Source organism: Merops nubicus, unplaced genomic scaffold (assembly GCF_000691845.1).
Source record: "Merops nubicus isolate BGI_N331 unplaced genomic scaffold, ASM69184v1 Scaffold37407, whole genome shotgun sequence".
Classification (NCBI taxonomy): domain Eukaryota; kingdom Metazoa; phylum Chordata; class Aves; order Coraciiformes; family Meropidae; genus Merops; species Merops nubicus.
Window position 1 is genome coordinate 1 of NW_008619013.1, and position 14,810 is coordinate 14,810.

General features: G+C 49.6%; 2 protein-coding genes across 2 annotated transcripts; one reads left to right on the plus strand and one right to left on the minus strand.

Annotated features, from left to right (window-relative positions):
• Positions 1–200: 200 nt before the first annotated feature.
• LOC103776144 (actin filament-associated protein 1-like 2) lies at positions 201–2,240 on the plus strand (the record flags this gene model as incomplete). Its single annotated transcript, XM_008943639.1, has 4 exons — positions 201–368; positions 653–834; positions 1,411–1,539; positions 1,874–2,240. Coding segments are annotated over 4 exons (506 nt in total), but the record flags the coding sequence as incomplete, so codon positions are not given.
• Positions 2,241–8,285: 6,045 nt separating this feature from the next.
• On the minus strand, positions 8,286–14,179 carry LOC103776146 (von Willebrand factor A domain-containing protein 2-like; the record flags this gene model as incomplete). Its single annotated transcript, XM_008943641.1, has 5 exons — positions 8,286–8,291; positions 9,049–9,080; positions 9,710–9,832; positions 12,745–13,296; positions 13,598–14,179. Coding segments are annotated over 5 exons (1,295 nt in total), but the record flags the coding sequence as incomplete, so codon positions are not given.
• Positions 14,180–14,810: the final 631 nt, after the last annotated feature.

A 14,810-nucleotide genomic window follows, 5' to 3' on the forward strand; every position in this document is an offset into this window, starting at 1 on the left:
GAGGTGCTGCTCCAGCCGTGAGGTTTGGACCACGGTTCAGCTTGCTCTGCTATGCCGGAGCCTGACGGTGCCCAAGGGGCTGATGAGACTTCTGGGTGGTGACTTTCCAGAGCATCGCTCATTCCATTTCCAAGCACCCAAAAATGTTTTCTGTCCTGCTTCTTCCCCTGCCTGAGCTTGTTTTGGTGGGTTGTTTCCAGCGACCGCCGTGGAGACCAAGCTGGGCAAGAACAGGACAGAGGCAGAGGTGAAGCGCTTCACAGAGGAGAAGGAGAGGCTGGAGAAGGAGAAGGATGAAATCCGGGGCCAGCTCACCCAGCTGCGCAAGGAGAGGCGGGAGCTGAAGGAAATGCTCGGGGGCAGCACAGGTAGAGCATGGCAAAGGGTGATGTGTGGAAATGAGCCACGGTGGGACCATGGGGAAGGAGGGGGCAATGAACCTGTCACAACCAGGACCAGAATGGGGAGAGGGGAGTTCTGGTTCTCTGAGTCAAACCATGTAACCCAAACTGCACTACAGCAAGAGATTGCTCTGTCACAGTCCCTCTTGGGGCAAACCATAAGGAACATTTACAGGACATGCCCTGGTCCTTGCTCCCCTCATGAGCTCCCCAGGTCCCCAGCCAGCACCAAGTTATCCCTCCCTTCACAGACAAGAGCCTGGAGCAGAGGCTGAAGGAGATAGAAGAAGAATGCAAAAGGAAGGAGAGCCGGAGAGTGGACCTGGAGCTGAGCCTGGTGGAGGTGAAGGAGAACCTGAAGAAGGCAGAGTCCGGCCCCGTGACGCTGGGCACGGCGGTGGACACCACACACCTGGAGAACGCAGCCCCTCGGGTAGGTGGGGAGCACCCCGGGAGGCACACAGCCTTCCAGCAGCCAGGCAGTCACACCACCTCAGCCTGACTAACAATATAACAGCAGCATATTATTATAATATGTAATCCTATATAAAGGTATGGATTATGTTACTAATATACCTAAACCAATAATATAATAACCAGAGGACAGCAGCGATGGGAAGGTGAAAGGGGGCTGGGGCTCAGGAGAGTGACTGCATTTTCCTGCAGGACCTTGAACAACACCCTCTGGGGCCATGCAGGTCTGGACCCAGCTCAGCTAAGCCAAGGGGGTGGGAATTTTTGTGGGAAGATCCAGACATCTGAATTCCTCTGGGGAACCTCTAAAACAGAGATGGTCACCACCTGAGGCCTGCTCTTCACCTGTGCTTGAGTCCTCAGCAGGCCTAAACACACCAGACACACATATCCTAGTGGTATTTCAAAACTGGCATGTCACTGAAAAGAATCTGCCTGGTTCAAGCAGGGTGTGACTGTGACTTGGAGATGGTGGGGAAAGGCAGCTTGCTCCTCTGGGAGTCTGACATCATTACCATTTCTATTTTTATTGCAGATTCAGGCAAAAATTGCCACTCCAGCAAACAGTGCCGAGAACTCACCAGTCAATTCAGCAACAGCTTTAAAAAACCGGCCCCTATCCGTCATGGTGACAGGGAAGGGAACAGTGCTACAGAAAGCAAAGGTAACGGGAGACAAACCCAGCTAGGACAGCTGCTGCTTCTCCCTCATAGCTGTGGTGGGACAGGGCTGAGATGGGGGTTCTGGCATCTGGGAAGTACCCCTAACCAAGCACCACTCAGAGCAGGGCAGCTTGGATTTGCTCTGGCCTTTTCACCTCTGCCCTAGCTGTGATTAAAATTAATGTGTATTGCTTATAACTGAAAAGACATCCCTGGCCCATGCTGTGGCCAAAACCACTTGACTTACCAGATGACTGAGTTGCTCCTGTGCACATCACAGCTACTGTGACTTGCCAGACTTAACCTTTTGACTAATCTGCCTTTATTCCTTGGCAGGAATGGGAGAAGAAGGGAGCTAGTTAGAACCACGCTTTTCAGAGATGGACTAAAGACTGGAATTGGCCGTGCATGGCCAAGGGGATTCAATCATCTGTAGGTGGAGGTTGGGTGTGCACCACAACCCACACCAAGAGCCTCCTCCACCCTGCACCAACTGCTCAGATGCAGCAATGGAGTCAGCAGCTGCTGAGACGAGTTATCCCAAATGACCTCGCTCTTTCCAGACAAGTCCCAATCATGTAGCTACAACAATAACCACCAGTGGCAATCCTTGCATCAAATTCCTAACCCAGTTGATGTAAACAAGAATGTTACTGTACATAGGAGTGTTTCTGTGTATTTCTACTCTGAAGGTTTATCAATGAGTTATTAAGGTTTCTATATTAGTGACAGTAGTAGTGGGTTCAGAAGGGGCCTCTGCTGTGCTTTATACTCTGGTGGTTTTCAACCTGTCATGGCAAACTGCAGTCCACTGAAATCTCACCTGTCTTGCTGCCAGTCATCACTCAGCTGCATTCCATCCAGCCTTCAGTCAAGAGATGCTAGAGACAAGAAAGAGAAGCACACAGCAGCCTGTCCAGGGGACATTTTTAATTGGTCCTCATGCATCCCAGCATGTGCTTAGTCCTACAGCCCGCTGGAGCTCTGCCAGGACACTGGGGAAGATTCCTCTTCACCTTCTCATGCTGTAAATCTGTGTTACACACCAGTGCCACCAAGAGCTCTGGGCGAAGAGGATCTGCCAAGAAGATTCAGTTAATTTTCTTTAAGATCTTGGTCTGCTTCACCCCAGAAGTTTGTTCTGAAAAGAAAAAAAAAATCATCCTATCTGAAGGTTTGTTAATCTACCAGAGTCGCAGGGCTGTTCAGTCTGGGGTGGGGAAGCTGGACCCCAGCATGTCATTCAGGGCTTGCCCTGTGCTGGGGGAGGAGGGTAAAGCTGTCCCTGTGCTCCAGCTGTGGGCACAGCTCTCCTGATGCCCTCTGGTCCTCGCAGAGCCACAGCTGTACAATCTGCTCTCCTCCAGGCCTGGCAGGAGAGGTTGCACGGCCATGTCTCTGGTGGGCTGCTGGCCACCTTGGTGCTGTCACCCTCATTTCCAAACTATTGAACTTAATACCTTTGGGCCCTGACAGTGTGGCCTACAAAGCCCCCTCTCTCTGCCCTAGCCAAGCTTTCTAATGAGAGATGTTGGACATTTGAGACTGCTAAACTTAGAGACATTGAAGGCATATTGCTGCACCCCTTCCTCCCTGTAACCTTCTCTCATGCCTGATGGCCTAGAGACACCTCTGCCTGTCTCCTCTGATGGTCCTTCAGCACTGGAGCTCAGGCTCCACAACTGGGTTGACTGTGCCAGGGCTGCAGCTCTTTTCCAACCCTGCAAAGCTCAAGTAGCACTGGTACCCTGGCTGGGTTGTTCCTGAGGTCCTGCAGCTACACTGATGAGCAGCACCCAGACCCAGGGTAAAGAAAAACAGGGAAAATGCTGTACCTTCCTAACCCCTGAACACCTTTGATGGGACCCACACCATCTCTTTGAAGGGCTGCTCCTTCCTTGCACAAAGGCCCAGCAACTGGGGGGCCACTGACACTTGGAGCTGGTGGTGGCACTTGGGGAATGAGAGGCTCTGGGCTTGCTTGGCACTACCATGGAGCTGGGGTGCAACAAAGCACTTGGAGGCAAGCAAGGTGACCTCACTTTTTGTTTTTTTTTTTTTTTTTATTTTGAAAGTCCCCACTGTGGTGCAGATGGGAGGAATTTCTCACCCCAGGTCTCAGGAGTACCCAAGCCCCAGCTGTCAGGCCCATCCTCGTGCAAGGTTTGCACACAGGAAAAACTCGAGCAAACTTCTGGTTCAGGACCTAGGGGACTTTTCTCTGCAGAGCACAGGGAGGCCATGGGCACCACAAAGCTTTTGTTTTGACCCATGATGAGCTGGCAGGAGACCCTCTCTACACCCTGAATACATGTGTAGTGCCGTGCTCTCACCATATATGCTGCTGCCATCCTCCAGGAGTTGTCCAGACATTTCACAGTGGTACTGAGGCAGGGATGGATGAGAGTAGCTCTGCTTTCCCCACCACAGCCCAGTCAGCTTCAGCAGTCCTGTTGGGCTCTCTCCACCAGGGGCTGGTAAGCATCGACAAGTCCTGAGCAACACATATTCCCAAGACAAGAAACATTAAAAAAGGTCCCTGTGTCCCCATTGTTTCCCTAATGAAGGCATTTCCTTTACTGTAACTGTGACCTATAAAGTGGCGCTTTAGAGGGTTTTGTAATAAAATGTTGAGTATATTAGCAGTGTTTTTTCTTTGTGACATGGCTTCTCCTTGCTCTACTTTCCAGGAGATTTCAAATACAGCAAAACCACCCCACCACCCCCTCCAGCACTGTTATTTACTCCAGTGTTCCTTAGCTATGCTGTCTACAACTGCAATGGACTATATCTTAAATAATTTATTCCTCTAGAGTGACTACACCCTCAAGAAAAAAAAAATCCAGGCAGGTAACCCACTGAAAACCAGCACTAACCCTGACAATTTGCATGATACACATAACAAGTTCCTGCCTGTGTCTCTGTAGCAGAGTCCTCTTGCACAAAACCAAGAGAGGAATGCACCCAGTACCTCCCTCTGGCCACTAGATAGCAACTGTGTGCAATGCTTGGTCCCTGCTGCAGCCACTGAAGGGAAAACCAGGATGGGGTTCAGCTGGAAAGGAAGGAAAAGAGTTAGTAAAGGAAAAGGTTGAGGACGGTCTACAGAAGCCACATCTGTGAAATAGCTTCTGGTGGCCATAGCACTGCCAGCCTGGGAAGGCCCCACAGCTATGGGACAAAGTGCTGGGAAAGGTCCTGCTCCCCTGCCTTCCCCAGCCCACCCACTGACACAAACCTGCCAACAAGGCCATTAGTGCCCTGTCAGGATCTCAGCCCAGGAATCCCAAAAGAACACCTCCTTTTGGGATTGCTGGTTTTGTGAGCTGAAGCTGCCCATTGCCTATGCTTTATATATGCTTTTTTTATATATGCTTCACAGCACCTCAGTATGGGCTCCAGCTGGCCCCAGCACACCTCTGCCTCTTGCAGAATCATTGTATCATTTGGGTTGGAAAAGATTTTTAAAATCATGGAGTCCAACTATTAACCCAGCACAGCCAAGTCCACCACTAAACCATGTCCCTCAGCACCTCACCTACATGTCTTTTAAACACCTCCAGAGATGGCGACTCAACCATTTCCCTGGGGAGCCTGTTCCAGTGATTGACAACCCTTTTGGTGAAGAAATGCTTCCTATTGTCCAAGCTAAACCTCCCTGGCACAGCTTGTGACCATTTCCTCTTGTCCTATCCCTTGTTACTTGGGCGATGATCCCTGTGGAGCACCATGGTAGCAAACACAGCTGCCTGTTTGCTCACCCAAGCACCACAAGACCCTTGTGCTTGACCCAATGCAGTCTCATCCCACAAAATACCACGTTGAAGGACTGGGCCCAAAGACACAGCCATGTAGGGGGACAGAGCTCCTACTGCCACCAGACACCTAACACAACTGAATGCCTATTGTTACTGTTAAGGGTGGTGACATTTGTGGCACATACTTAAATCCCAGTTCCTTAAAGGAGGAACAGACTCTGCCTGAGGCCAGCACATGGCTCACAGCCAGCCAAGGTGCATCCAGCAGTCCTGCAGAGCAAGAGTAATTCACAGCTCCAGCAGCAACAGCAGCCCAGACATCTGGTGACCACCTGGCACAGGCGAGGTCCCCTGTGCTCCCCTGCTGCCAGACAGGATCAGCCCTGGCTCTGCAGGGACCCCACCTCCTCGGTGGCTGTGCCCGCCTCAAACAGCAACCCGGCCCGAGGGGAACGAGCCCCCAGCAGGTAGGTTCTCATTAAGCATTTATGATCGAATCAAAGCAAATCTGAGAGTGAATTTTATAAGGCACCATGGCAGAGACTCAAGCCACTTACTTACTCTTTTTAAATTAAAATTTGCAGGAGAAAGGGCATAGAAATTAGCCAGGATCTTCAACTCACATTCTTAGAAAGGAAAAGAAAACAGCTCCAACAACTGCTGGGCAGTGTCCTGCTTGCCTGGGTGATCAGCAGGTCATCAGGTCTCCAAAAGCATCACAGATATCCTGACCTTTGTTATCAGTTTGGCTTCTCCTGTCCCCTCCCAACGCCCCACCACTTTCTTACCTTGCAAAGTGCTTCATCCTGTTTAAGAGCTGGTGGGTGCTGCCACTGCCAGACACCATCTGAGCAACGATCCAAGCCTTCAGTAACCAGCTGCATCCAGAAGGAAGGTCACAGTCGCAGCACATGTAGCTCCTCGATGCATGAGGAACCCTGGGGCATTTTGAGCACCAAGACATCAACCAGAAGCACCCAGAGGCTCAGGGCTGGCCTTACGAACCAGCTTTCCTGAAACTCCTCCATGAGTTTCTGATCTTTCATACCACCTCTACCTGAGAAACTGATGCATGGGGCTAGATGTACCCCATCCAGCATTAAAATGCTGTCTCCAGCATGAGATTTTGCACTCTGCAGTTCCTGAGTGCACAGAGAGGTTTGTCTCTCTCTGCTTAAAACCAGCAGGATGGTACAAACACAGGGTCCCCCCAGCTCGGGAGCCAGGCGAGCATCCTTTGTCCCAGTACAAGTCCACACACTCTAAAAATGTACGTACTAGCTATGTATTAAAACAAAAGAACTTACAAAGGTTACTCCAAACCCTGTTTGCCACAAGGCAAAGTTCTCAGCAGCACTGTACCAACTATGCTGCAGGCAACAGAGGTACAAGGAAAAGATCTGAGCACCTCAGGAAGCACATCCCAGCTCCAGAGCTGTGCCAGACAATGTAAATGTGCTCCTGTCAGAGGGAACACTGATCCTGCAGAGGACAAAGGCCTGTGAGGAGCAAATTAACGATGCTCTTGGACACAACTATAGCTGAGAAACTATCTGGGAGCTGCAAACCCAACAGGGCAGCAAGGGGGGAAGTGGCTGTCTTGGACCCTTCTTACAATGGAGGATGCCCAGGGAGGGTGAGGAGAGTTTTTAGAGCAGTCTGGCTGGAATCCAGCCAGCTCCAAGGGTGCTTCTACACCATAAAACACAAACCACATCTTCTGTGTCATCCTCCCCACAAGAGACCATTAATAGATTGGTTTCCCTTTCTATCCCAAATGTCAGCCCTTCAAGTAAGCCTTTATTTTGCTATGCCTTAGGATACAGACAATCTACTGAAGTGACAGTGAAAAGAGAGAGGAAATTCTCCTTTGTCCTAGCCTGGTTTCTCCCACAAGGTACAACAGTGCTGCTGCTGTCTCCGTGCCAGCTTTCAGCCCCAAGAGAGCTTTTAGACCATTCTTCTTTTGACAACAAACCTGCAGAGTAATTTGTTTTTCTCTTTGTACATCTAATGTTACTATTCAAACACAGGGCCAGGACATCTGGGTGAAGGGATTTTTCTTCTTCTGGGAACAATAGATGATATTTTCACAAGTGTTGGCAGTCACAGTTATGTCTCTGCCTTGGCCCTGTCCAGAGCTGCTCCTGCTCTCCCAAGGTGATGGATGCCATGGGAAAGGCAGCAGAGAACAACAGGACAGTGTGAACCACAGGCCCTGGGGGAGCAATTACGTAAAGCTTACATCTTCATGGGCAATTTGATACAGTGATCCAGTGAGGCTGATGCTCTGAAGGGTGCAGGCATGTGGCCAAACTCTCTTTGGAGACACGTGAGACACCGCAGCCCACCAGAGGACAGCTTGTGCTGCAAAGAGCACTGCTGTGTTGAGGACAAGATCAGCTCAGAACAACAAAGGGAGGCAGAAATGCCCTTCAGCTCATCTGTCTGGGTTCAGGCCAGGACAAGCACGCTGCTCTCCCCAGCCAGCACCAAAAGGAGAGCAAAGCAACATGACAAAGCTCTGAGCCATAGAAACAGCACCAAAAAGAAGAGGTGGGACTTGACCTAGAATGGGCAAGAAAGGAAGAATAAGATAAAAATATGCACCAAAAGAGAGAGCAAAGAGGTGACCAGGAGGAGGAGGAGAAAGGAAAAGCTGGATGAGATATGGGAGGAGAGGCCCAAGCCTCTTCCTCCTCCAACCTGCAGTGCCCTGCTCTGCTCCCAGACCCATGCAAAGCTGCTCAGGAGATTGTCCTGGTCCTTTCTCCTCCAGATCACTGTGGCTGGCAAATAAATGCAAGGCTGGGAAAGGAGGAATGGCGTTAAACCCCAAACTAGACAGATCAAGGTTCAGAGACCAGCAGAGTGGTACAAACTGTGGCTCCATCCAGAGACTACAAGAGCCCAGACATTTGTTTGGCAATGTCTGCAGGATTGCCCTTACCTGCTGTGTCTGAAACACAGGCAACTGGATTTGACCTGGCTCAAACCTAGGAGAAAAACAGTTAACACACCTGCTGAAAACAGCAACACACACCAACTGTCACAGCTCTGCCCTACAGTTCCATAAACCACTGAATACTCTTCCAATCCAATCCTCTTCAAACCCCTCCCTATCAAAAATATGCAGCTACAAAAAGCCTATGAAGCTAAACCATATTAGATCACTCCAAACAAATTCAGAGGAGACAGAGGTACAGACAACTTACAAAACACAATGAGGCTCATCATGAGTTCTCCTTCCTCTTCCCTCCTTCCTCCAGCCTGTAACAAGCCATTCACTCCAACACCTGGCTCCCTGTACATAATACACATCACCCCATTTCAGCAGGGAACTCCAGAATTGCTCAGACTTCTACATATTTTCAGAGTACACCAAAGACCTCTCAAGAAGTCTGTTAAAAAAATAAATTTAAAAAAAAAGAAAAATCACACAACACTAGAATCTGGATGAGGAAATGCAAAATGCCAATAATAAATATTTAAGCACAAATATTTACTTCAATTAAAAAAGAAAGAGAGCACTGGGAAGCCCAGTTTGTGCAATGCTGGAGCTGTGAATGGCAACTCAGCCACTGCCAAGGACAGGGGTGGCTGGCAGCAAGGGCTCCCAGGCAGGGAACTGGAGCACTCAGCACATCTGTGTCAGTGTCTCTGATGCACGTGTCTTCTGGTGTGCCGGGGGACTCTGGAGAAGCTCTGCACACCACCTGAGCTCTGCTGCACATGGGGCTGTGGAGGAAGGACCAGAGATCTTGGAGAATCGCCCCGGAGAACTCCTGTTGTGGAACAGAAACACAGGCGTGGGAGAAGGGCTTTAGGGCCACGGGATAAGCTCATGCTCCATCCATTACAACTCAAGCAGCACCCACACAGCCTTAGCTGGCACATGTTAGAGGCCATGGCGTGAGTCAGAACTCCTGGACTTTGGAGAAGAGCACAGTACTAGGGGGAAAAAGAGACTTAATTGAGAACATCTCACTAGGGGCACAGGGATTGTTTCTTCCAGCAGTACAGAGGGAAAAGAGGAACAGAACAGAATGGAAGAAGATGCAAGTTAGATAATGGTTGGACTCGATCTTAGAGCTCCTTTCCAACCATAGTGATTCTGTGAAGATTATAAAAATTATTAGACCTTCTTCAGGTCCCCTCACAGTCAACTCACTTAGTGAACATGTAAAGCAGGGCACAGCTTCTTGAGAGAAGCCCTTGTTCCCTTCAGCAGCCCAAACCTCTCCACTCTCCATGTGACAGAGGTCCCAACAGCACCAAGACTCAGCCTCCAAACAGCTGTCCAAGAGTTACAGCCACACCTCTGCCCGGGGGAGAGGTGGAGACGTGGGATCCGTTCAGAGGGGCTGGGCAGAAGGGATGACACCTGCTGGGGTTGCCAGCTGCTGATCCTTACTGCTCTCACAGTGGGGTCCTTCCCAGCCGTGGCACTCGCACCGGTAGCTCCCAGGCCCAAGGATGCACACGCCCTGGTTCATGCACGGGTTGGGTTTGCACAGGTTCACAGGGCTCCTTGCTTCTGCAAGAAACAAGCAGAACAGCAGGCTCAGGCACATCTGCAGGGTATGAATGGCTAGGATCCCATCCATCAGGAACACTGCTAAAGTAACAGCAGCTGCATATCCCAGACACCAAAAAATGTCACCTACGGCTAATGGGATTGCAAAACCACATTAACATGGCAGAGGCTCACAACCCTGTCTTGGCACAGAGGACAAACTCCTCTGTGGTTAACCTAGAGAAGAGGAGCAACAGCTTTACTAGATGTTCTGATCTGGAGGATAATATTCCTAATAAAGCTTAAAAGAGTGACATGTTAGGCTGCATATCAAAGAAAAGCAAAATGAAGCATTTTCAGAGCTGTGCACTGAACACACAAGCACCTTTGAGACCCCACATCCAGACACTGTCAGTGTAAAGCAAGGCATGTGCCCTGCTCCAGTTTATAACCCTGAACACCACTGGAGTTCAAGCCTCACTTTATCCTGGAGAGAGCCTAAGCTTCCACCAGAGAGGAGCAAGGACAAGAAGTCAGCTGGGAAGCAGAGATGGTATGAATGGCAAACAACACAGAAAAATTTCTGGGCTTAATTTCTAGGAGTTTTGAGAGAAAAGCCTGTAACCACAGCCCGAGCTGTTATTAGCCCTGTTCTCATGGAGTATGTGACAGCTTTCCCCCCAGCTGGCAGCAGGGCTGGCAGCACCTCAGGCTGCCTTGCTGTGAACACGTTAGGGTAAGCAGCACCATCCCGGGGGATTCACCTCCAGTCTGCTGGCAACACCACCACAGTGCTGGTAGTGGTGTGAAATTCCTCTGCCAAACAGCTACTGGGGGAGAGTCTGGAGCTGCTGGCCTTGCCCTTGCTCCATGGTAGAAAAGCACAGAGGGAGGAGGAAAAGGGGAAAGAGAAAGAATATACATTCTATTCCCTGTCCATCAGGAGCACACGCCGTGCTCACTCTCCCCGTACAGGTAACAAGACGTGCACATCAACTCTCAAGCTACACCTAAGACTGGCAATATCATCACTGAAATTCAGGTTTTGGACAGTCAAATCCCAGAGTTGAGACGTCGCAATCTTTAGTTCCTCTTGATTTTTTATGGAGCCAAGTTGGGTTCAACAACAATTTTACCACCACATGACATCTCAGGTGGGGTCCTGCCTAACAGCGTGCCCCAGGGACAGACACCTTTGCTTCCACTGCAGGCTGGCAGAGCCACTGGCAATGAAAGCTGCATCTCTTGGACACAGCACTCACCTTCCAGGTGCTGGCTGCTCCCCAGAATGCTCTTCCACAGTGCTCTGCTCCACACGTCATGCACCCACCACTTCCCTCCACAACTGCTCCACAGCATTACCTCGCAGCCCCTGTCTGGGGGAGTGATGCTGTTCTGCCCAGACACCATTTCTCTGAACTCAAGCCTACTGTCATCACCGTATCATCTTAAATAAGCTTCTTGCACTTCAGGGATTATACCCTTTGATAATCCCAAGAGTTTGTACTTCCATTTATCAGATTCATATATATTTAATGCTTGAGATCTTTTCTCCCAGACCATGGATCATTTTTTTTCCTGGTTTCTTTTCAGCTGAGCCTCAGAATAAATACACTATTCCAGGTGTCCAGAGGCAAGGGTCTTTTTCTCAAATACTTCTATCAAGACTCAAATTTTTTTCAAGTCCTTTCACAGACAATGATTCTGTTATTAAGTCTTGGACCTGGGAGTAGAAGTCTGAATGAAGGGCTTATCTTTACATCACCCTTGGTCCCAGCCTATCTAGTAGAAACAGCGATTACCTGCACATGAAATGAAAGCAGCAATTCAGCCTCAGGAAATGAGATGTTATTACCCTGACTCACTGAACCTTGCCATCTCTTCCCCATCATCTGTGTCATTGTACTTAATTTCATGGTACAGTAGATTGGTTCTATAATAACCCAGATGAAAATACCACCACAAAAGGAGCACACTGAAAAGCTCCAGGTAGAAATCATCTGCACAGCCTGCCAGGAGAAGGGCTCCTCGCTCCAAAGAGATGGAGCTGTAGTTCCTTCTAATCCTGAAGGAGCCACCAGCACGCCCAAAGATGGAAAGGACCTTTGATTGTGCTGAAGCTCAACATACTTCTTCACTTGATCTTACAAACAGGTTAAAACAGAACAAGAGCAAATGGCTAGATGTTAAACTCTGACTATTCTGATTGAGAAACAAGGCACAGCACCTCAACTAGATGTACCTTCTCCACCACTAATGTCTGCAAAACAGGGCTGCCATCCTTTCTGAAAAGTTGACTTCCATCAAACACAAGCCCTCACACTCAGCACATGTTCAAAACTTGGTATCAGAGTCCATTTTTTCCCAGCTTGGGGACTGGCCCTCAGGACTTGAAGTTTTGAAGAAAGTGCACTTTTTTTTTTCTTGCACAAGCATGAGCTTTTACATGAAGATTTGACAATTCTTTCTCCTCGCTTTGGAGATAAAGATTTGGTCCTGCAAACAAAATTAATCACATGTTATCTGAAGGCCTCAGTTTAAGACTGCAGGCTTCAAAATGGGCAGATTATGATTTTAGGATTAAATCCTGTGCAACACAAATAAAATCTCAAGAGCCTACACGATAACTTCAGCAGCAGGACACAAAGAAGGAAGAGGAGTGATGAGATTTCAGACCCACTTCACAACACCTGGGCACAAACCTGATGAACAACACAGCAGAGACCTTACTCAGGAATCAACAGTGTTGGCTGCAGAAACGTGTCCCATTCAGATCCCCCAGCAACACTGCAAGGGAAGTAATGCACAGCAAATTCCACAGGTTTAAAGCAACATCAGAAAAAGAGGAGCTCACTTAGTAAAGCACCAGAAAACCTACAGTAACAACAGCTGGTGGCACCCCACTCTTTAGTGAGGATGGGATGTCCTCTCACCTTCACAGATCCTTTCAATGATAAAGTCTTGATAATACTGCAGGTCTTCATAGGAGGAGATGTGGACCAGGTAGTCGGGAGACCCAGCAACCCTCAGCAGCACGTCCCTCTGTGCATCTCCAATGACAACCACAAACACCAAGATGCCGTTGTGCCTCAGCTGCTGGGCTGGGGCGGCTGCATCCTCCATGCCACCTCCACCCGTGAGCACCACCACCACCTTGTGGACACCAGGTCTTGCTCCTTTCTGCACGGTCATCACCTCACCATAAATATGCAGCAAGGCACTGCCAGCAGAGGCTGAGTCCCCGAGGAAAGGCACCCGGTCAATGGCTTGGAGGACAGCTGAACTGCTTGTGTGGGTGTCCAAAGCAAACACGGTGTGAGCTCTCCTGCCATATATCACCAGGGCAATTTGGGTGACATCCCGGTTGACACTGAAGTGCAAACAGCTGCTCCTGACAAAGCTCTTCAGCTGCAGAAAATTCTCCAGACCAACTCCAGACGAGGCATCCACTGCAAATGCCAAGTCAAGAGACTGTGCCTGGCAGCCTGGATGGAAGTGCAAAGAGGTTTTTTTCAGAATAGGTATGTGCTCCTTTCTGACCAAAGCAAGCAGAGGGGGGAAGCGGTGGGCAAAATTCATCACTACCCATCACTGCCTGCGAAGGGTGAGCTACGACCCTTTCATACCATCATAAAAAGCAGTGAAGGAAGATTAATCCCTGGATCTGCGACTGACGCAAACAAAACCAGGACATTCATCCTTCTGTCCTTCCCTCCTCCCCAGGGGAGTTCAGACCTCCTCACGGTTTGACAAACTTGTCCTGCAATGCCCATATCACAGTCTTACCTTCAGGATTGCCCACACTGCAGATTCTTCTCTGCAGCTCTGGGATCCTGTTGAACAGGTCCTGGGGGTTCGAGTAGACAATTGTCTGCTTCGGGCTGCCAGCCACCTTGGTCAGCTCTGCTCTCATGAAGCTGCTGCCCACACCAATCAAGAAGAGATCTTGGTCCCTTGCATACTTAGCAGCTTCTGCCACTGGGTCCTGGGACTTGGAGTCAGTGAGCAAGACAACCACGTGTGGGAGGTTATCCTGAGCATCTGCAAAGACTGGGGTGCTTCTAAAACCATGCTGTGCAACATACTGCAGGGCTTTGCCTGTCAAGGCTCCTCCTCCACTGAAATTCAAAGCATCAATGCTCTTTGTGAGACTGAATACATCCTTGTGTTGGCCCACTCCAATAGGTATCCTGACACTGTCATCATACTGGGCCACCCCTACATTCACTGACGAGTCCTGGCCCATCACTGCTTGTAGGAACCTCTTGAGGAAAGCTTTGTAGCGCAGGAACCCTTCCAGCGTGACCCCTGCCGAGCTGTCCATGAGGAACAGGAGGTCCACGCTGCACTCAAGGCTCAGCTTTGTTGCTGAAAAGGCAGACAGCAATTAGTCATATGCAGGGCAAAAAGACAAGCACACCGGGCACCTCAGCTGGGGTCTGCTGGAAGCCCTGCGGTGTGGAGAAGGGACATTGTGTCCAGTAACCTAAATGGTTTGCCAGACATGGCACGAGTTGAAAGACAACTGTGCCAGGAAGGCATTTTAGTTTGGTTGGATGCCACATGAGCCTTTACAGACAGGAAATATCTATGGGAGTCTGGCAGGATTCCTGGACTTTTGGATGGCCAACTTCAAATTAGAAATGACAACTTCATCCTCTTAGTAGTCTGAGAAGAATACCCAGAGTTTCAGCACAACGTGGATAAAGGAGAGTCCAAGCACCAGACCCACATCTGTAACACCCTGAGACACTTTAAAGTGGGAGTCCTGACTCTGAGGGAAGTAAGTACAAAGTATTTTCTAAAGACCCTTCTGGGTTTCTTACATTGAACCCTCAAAATCAGGAGTCTCTCCTGGGTCCATGTGTGCAGGGAGGGGACCAACAGGCATACCTGCATGTGTCTCCCAGTTTCTCTGTTCTCCTGCTCACATGGCACATGCATTTAGAAACAGAGGCAGCCCCTCCAGGGTGAGCCTGCCCGTACTGGTGTTCTTGTA